Raw genomic sequence first — 6,706 nt, forward strand, 5'->3', positions numbered from 1 at the left:
GCCGCTCCCAAGTTTCCGGTGGTGGGCTCAGACCGGCTGCACGCCTCTAGCTAGTAACTAAAGTGGAGTTCAAATGAGGTGCATTTGTTCCCGAAATAAACAGAATCCAAGTGAAGTTCAAGGAAAAAAGAAAACGACGTAGTAAGAGTACAGGCATAAGTACGGCTGGGTTCAAATCAAACGAGAAAATATCGCGCGCGACAGGACAAGCAAGGCATCAGTGCCATATTCATATTTTTGTTAGTAGCATACTTGTCCCATTTATGTCAAATGCTGGGTCACAAGACACGTACGTACTACTCACACACGCATCTCATCCGTTCATTTGCCATGTGTTCAGACAATTTGGCAAATGGACAATTACCACATCTTTCAATAGTCACATGTTTGATGTCCACCTTCTAAATTGCTCACACTTAGTTCTATCTCAATTCTGTCAACAACAACTATGTATCAATAATATTAATTCACCCTGATAGGTAAATAGTAGAGTGCAAATGACATAATCGAAATATCTCGAATGACACAATTCAAACATTTCAAACTGAGATAAGCACAAATCAACATAAACCTTTGAGGTTGTTGCCCATCATGGATCAAATGCATCATACACTCCTCTTTATACTCTTAGAAATACACACAAAAAACACAACAAATAGCAATACTTTGTTTTCTTTCCATCCCAATCGTACAAGACATGTACCAAGCTAATACGGATTGCTTTACTTTATTTCCATCCCAATTTCCATGAGGCACCGGAGAAGTGAGCGCGGGAGAGAATGTAGTGCTTGAGAGAAGAAGGCACAGCCACCCGGGAGAGAAAGAAAATTATTGTGCTTTATTTTTTACCAAATTGATGACATATCACGTGTGTGCGCACAATATTCGGGTTGCCAAAGCAATGCCAAATTTGGCTAGCATTTGGCATGTCGGCGAATAAACGGACGAATAACATCAGTATTGTAAGCCCTATTGGGTTGCTTTTATTTGTCCGCGGACAATTGGGCATTTGGGTAATGTCCTTGAAGATGCCCTAAGCACTGCGAGGACACTTGGCTCCGTACTTTAGCACAAACAACCCCAAAACAAAGAAAATCGTAAGATAGTCCTCAGAAATCCTTGAACCCAAACCTTTCCCATTGGCCGTCTCTGGCGTCAGTAAGACTTGCATTCGCAAACCTCAACTCTTAATTGACTTCTATTAAAAATTCGCTAACGTGGAAAAAAGAGATATATATATGAGAAGGAAGAGAACTAGCACCAAGTGAAGAGTCAGACTCTTAGGAGAGTAGACTAAGAGTCAATTAAAAACTAATTTTTCACATTGTGCACCATCGCATTTAATACTACCAGAACATCTTGGATTTATACCATTTAGTCATTTATTCTTTTCTCTCTCATGTTTTTCTTTCTTCAACATCAACAATTAAGAGTCGATTTGTGGATGTTCTTAAAGTCAATTTTACTTCTAAGCCGGATCCTCGTCTGAGTATAAAGTATATGGTGCCTCCCTCATGGTTTCTTCTCTCTTTTATTTTTTGTGTTATACTGCATAAGTGCTGCCTCGAAATAAAGACACTTTCTGTTTCTAGAGCTGGCAAGATGTTGCGGTGATTAGAGGTCGTTTCTAAATGTAGAGGCATCTATAAAGACTGCTGCTCTAATTGGATGGCTTCAACAGCTTACCACTTTTTTTTACAGCAATAACAGCTTACCACTTTGGTTTATGCAAGAGCATATAAGTTACTGTATATACAAAGGAAGTGTGCTTGAACTTCGATCCAGATAGACATGTGGACACGTCAGTCTTCACACTTCATCACCGAGTATTATTATCTTTTGTACTCTCCACCCCGTCAAAAAAAAAATCTTTGTATTCTCCGCAAACACCAAGCATTGTCACCAACGATCTCTCATGTTTAGAATTCACACATGTACAAGAGAAAAAAAACCTATCATGATCACCAAGACAGCAACAGAAACATCTAGTTGAACACACTTATTTTGGTACAGAACAGGGAAACAAATTGAGTTATCAACAGAATAATTTTTTACAACACGCTCTGTTTCACTGTGTATCAATTTGGGCTGACAAGGAAAGCATGTTGGCACACTCCACATTCCACTGTTTCGGAGCCAGAGGTTGGAACCTCAACCTGCAAATCCACATCCAGTAATATGTTAGGGATCAATGCATTTTACATTTGAGCTATATACAGTGCCTAAAATTTGTGACAGACCTGAAGATGGACCGTGCATGTAGGACATGCAACTTCCAGCATTCTGGTTCCAGATGCACCTCCAGATGCCGAGCCTTTGATATAAAAAAAGAAGTCAAAACCATTCTGAATTACTAAGTTTAAAACACAAAGAACTATACACGGATATGAAGTACCTGAAGACTTGCGATTTCTCTCCATTTCCTCCTGTTGATCGAAAGTATACATTTGTTAGATCATGAATTTTAAAAGATGAACTGTACATGAATATTACATTAAATAATCTAATTACTGAAGCAATAGAACCTGCCCAAAAGATATCAAGCTGCTAGAATAACAAACTTCACTAGAAAAAAGTTGTTAAAATAAATATCTCATGATCCTGAAGGCCCTTCATAAGTTAATGCCAAAACTCTCACTGAGTTCCATACAAAAAAAACTTGGTGAACTTTGATGCTGCTCGTGCTGATCTGTTAGGTTATAACACACTTCTGAACTATCATCTGAGGGACATTTTGGGCCCCTTTGGTACGAATGTACACATTTTTCAAATTTGGTTGCATTGAGCAGACTTGGCATTTGTCAGATATACCACCAAGTCTATCACAATATTCCTTTATCTTTGGCATCTTAGTTCATTTTTTTTGCCACTTAAATAAATGAACCACATAGAGAAAGGGTCATCTATACATTACCTTAAGTTTTCTTGCAAGATCTCCATGACTTTGCACTGTGGCAGATCTCTGGGCAGCTTCCTGTGCCATGCTAAGCCTTTGAGAAACCTCTGCCTGTAGGAGATGAGAATTATTATGAAAACACAGCATGAATTCCTTGCACGCGAAGTATATATTCACACACATCCATTCAAGACCGAACAAAGTACTGCACAGACCAATCTGCTGCACTAATAACTAGAAAAAACGAGTGACAGCCAAGCAATCCAACAAAAAGTGAAGACTGTAACAAACATCACAATGTAATTCTTTTCCAGATGGTTAGACACAGAAAAAGATACAGTATAACTACAAACTGGACACCTTTCTTTTAATAAGGCTGTTATTGTTGACCATATTTGGGGTGAAACAAAGAAATAGGTAAAGATAACAAACATTAAATTAAGTAGAAATATAAATGTAAAATATATAACATATTATGAAACAACAACACAGTGGCGAAACATACCATGCATCTATCACAAACTCGGACAAGTGGAGCATTATCATCAGTCGTCAGAGCAATCCTCCCTTGACTGCATTTGTCACAGAAGATTTCACCACAGTTCCTACAATGATGCTGGAAAAAAGAAAAACTCATCTCAATACATTAAAACTTCCTTATTACAGTGATAACTAGCTGAACAGAAATACTATAATTACCCTGCGATTAAAATGACTGAAATCACCAGCACAAGACTGGCATTTCTTAGCAGCCTCATCTGGAACCTGAAAGATGATACAGAGTACAAATTAAGTATAACGCACCCTTTTGATGCAAGAATGTGAGAAGAAAAGTGACCATAATACTAGCGCGACTATAATACAAAATCCTTAAAAAATGTGAAGGAGAGGTTAGAGCAATTTTCGTAATACTTAATCAAATGGTTAGAAGTTGGGTCTGTTAGCCCAGAAGCCAAGAACATGCACGCAGAAGCATAGAGCATGCATTCAAAAACTATATCAGAGTAACAAAAGGACTGAACAAATAAGTAGACTAAAGTGTTCAAATTTGTGGCTACTATGGAGTAAATGGTATTGTTGTTATGGTCGTGGGTGCACAAGGCAGCAGGAGTTAGGCATATTACGTGAAGGCATTAGATACATCATGTTAAGAATTAGGAAGGTTGGGAAAAAGACTAACCAGATGGTAGATATTCCTGTTGGATATGTTTGGGTTGATTAGAAAGAGTCTAGTTAAATTAGGAAGAGTCCAATTAAACTAGTAGTTGAATTAGGAATACTACAATTATTAACTAGTAAAATTAGGAAGAGTCCAATTGAACTAGGCAAAGGACTAGTGCGTCACAGTTTTAACCAATCAATAAAAAGAAGTTCCAATAAGCCTCAGAGCCTCTCTTCCACCTCAGGGAAAAGCCCTGTCACCAGACAGTAGAGGGTGGGTGCCCTATCCCCTGTCTTCATATCTTTATCCTGCCCCATTTACCCCACTGTGGACCAAGGTCCAGAACAATTCAGCAGATCAACTTACCCAGTGATCTTTCACTTCATCAACAGGTTTCGCAAACATCCAATCAAATCCTTTTTTCTTCTCATTTGATTGTACCGAGGATTTGCCAACATCCAAAGTTCCATTGGCTCTTGCATCTTCACCGATCTCCTTAAACTAATTTAAAGAATCACAAAGAGTTAAAAGCATGCTTAATCTTTTACCTAAGAACATTCTTAATGTAACATGTAGAATCAAATGCAGTGTTGTAGTGTCAAGCATGCAGTTCTAAGCTAGTAAGCTTTCAGTATTCAAATAAAGCCTTGGAACATACGTATTGAATAAAACAAAAAAACTTATATCCTTTGCATTAAAAATGGCTCCACTACAATCGATATTAACATAGGAGCAACTAAAACACAACAAATGTTATAACAGAACATATAAGATGATGATAACAGGGGACTAAAAAGTAACATGCCCTTTCAATCATTATAAGTGGCGTCTTAGATATCTGGTCATATATTATCAAAACGTGATAGTTAATGACATGTTTTATTTTTACAATGTATCTCCAGTCTAATATGTGTCATTTCATAACGGAACAATTCCCGCCAAATGATGGTATAGTGCTAGAATGTACAAGGGCAAACCATGTCAAAAATTAAGGCAATAGCTCCTTCCACAAGAAAGAAATTAAAGTAACATGTAAACTGAACCAGAAGAAGTACCAAAGCAACACAATAGCATGGCTAGCTAACTAGATTAAATCATTCGACCTCTGGTTATGTATTACATAACTCGTTAGAATGCAAAGAGGTAATACTGACGAAAAACAAAAGGAATAAATATAATGAGATTAACGGATTTGGAAGTTGGAACAACTAGGATGTTAAATTGATACTCTCATCATTACTGAAGTCATGCCTGACAAAGCACATCAGTTCAGTAGGGTTTCTGGCAACCTCAGCCGCCAATACACATAAATAAGGAAGCTACGCACTGATGCTGACAGACAGGAGAAAATGGTGGTGTTGTATTACCTGTACTGTTGCTGCTGTCACAGTATCAAGCAAAGTATTCGAAGTATAGCTGTTAGATTTCAACCTTATTCTCTTTGGTTCAAAATCCACTGAAGTCTTCGCCCAAATCGCAAACACGGTTGAATCTAAAACCTAAATAAGCACGGCGATCAACCATTATAGTCCACTCACTACTGTTACTAGTACTGAGAATATCTATACATAATCTTCTGTAAAAATGCTGTTAGCATACCTCCCATTTGGTCAGTGTGTCAAGGGGATAAATCCTTAGAGTCCTGCTTGTGCTAGGGTCAAGCATGCGGATTCCATCTAGACCAATCTGAAACAGCACAATAAAAACACATTTCACGTATCATAACAATCCTCATCATAAATATGGAAGTTGCGACAACTAGGATGTTAAATTGATACTCGCATCATTACTTAAGTTATACCTGACAAAGCACATCAGTAGGGTTTCCGGCACCCTCAGGCAGCAACTTAACCCGAAACTTCTGCGCACCACCACTAGCATCCTCATGGGTTTCCGCTTTTGGAACAGCCCTCGCGATCTTCCCAAAGCTGCCACCAACAGTGCCGCCCCCGCCCCTCGGCTGCTCCGCCCCTCCTGATGAGAGTCCAATCGACCGCCCGTAGTCATCAAACATAGCGTCTCCTGATCGCGTCGGCGCCGTGCCGCGCGCGCCGTACGGCTCAGCGCCACCGTCGCCGGTATAGGCATACGCCCCCTCGTTCAGGTAATCGTCGTCGCCATACCCAGCGGCGGGGGCAGGCTGCTGGTAGCCGCCACCGTAGTACGGGGCGTCATACGGAAGCGGCTGGGGGCTGGGTTCCGCCGCGGGAGCCTGCTGGGTGGGGGGAGGAGGGTAGGTGTAGTACGGCGCCGGCGAGGGCTCCGCGGAGTAGAGCGCGGGGTTGTAGGGCGGGTACCCGGCGTACTGAGGCGGCTGCGAGTAGGACGGCGCCGATGGCGGCTGCTCGGGGTAGCCGTTGACGGAGTAGGGCGGCGCGGAGGCGTAGCCCCCAGGGATCGGGGCTTCGGCGGCCGGGTGGGGGTTCGATCCCGGCGTTGGCGGCGCGTACTGCTGGGGGTAGTAGTGGCCACCCGCGGGGTTGTTGTCGCCGTTCCCGTTCTGCATCGCCGACGAGGAGTTGGAGGACGCCGATTTCCTATCTGTTCTCTTGCTGAATTCTGATCCGATGTTCGTTGCTTCGCGATTGCGTTTGTTTGCAGAAGGGTAAAGAAGGTGGGGATTATGGATTCGTTCCGGAGGAGGTTGA

The 6,706-nt window shown here is 41.2% G+C and overlaps 1 protein-coding gene across 1 annotated transcript; it reads right to left on the reverse strand.

The window, feature by feature from the left end:
* Positions 1-1,856: 1,856 nt before the first annotated feature.
* On the reverse strand, positions 1,857-6,706 carry LOC100823962 (protein FREE1). The gene is made up of 10 exons (XM_003562806.4): positions 5,860-6,706; positions 5,658-5,744; positions 5,426-5,557; positions 4,425-4,559; positions 3,596-3,661; positions 3,402-3,512; positions 2,915-3,007; positions 2,396-2,426; positions 2,241-2,314; positions 1,857-2,156 (listed from the first exon to the last, which is right to left on the reverse strand). Exons 1-10 carry the CDS (start codon positions 6,562-6,564, stop codon positions 2,079-2,081), a joined length of 1,512 nt encoding a protein of 503 aa, XP_003562854.1. The 5' UTR covers positions 6,565-6,706; the 3' UTR covers positions 1,857-2,078.

This window comes from Brachypodium distachyon, chromosome 1 (assembly GCF_000005505.3).
Source record: "Brachypodium distachyon strain Bd21 chromosome 1, Brachypodium_distachyon_v3.0, whole genome shotgun sequence".
NCBI classification, from domain to species: domain Eukaryota; kingdom Viridiplantae; phylum Streptophyta; class Magnoliopsida; order Poales; family Poaceae; genus Brachypodium; species Brachypodium distachyon.

Excerpts from the sequence above, each read along its gene's own strand:
- LOC100823962 (XM_003562806.4), bottom strand. The coding sequence starts at position 6,564 with ATGCAGAACGGGAACGGCGACAACAACCCCGCGGGTGGCCACTACTAC. Across the intron at positions 3,513-3,595 it reads TCAGTCATTTTAATCGCAGG|CATCATTGTAGGAACTGTGG; the intron begins GTAATTATAGTA and ends TCTTTTTTCCAG. Across the intron at positions 3,008-3,401 it reads GAGTTTGTGATAGATGCATG|GCAGAGGTTTCTCAAAGGCT; the intron begins GTATGTTTCGCC and ends CATCTCCTACAG.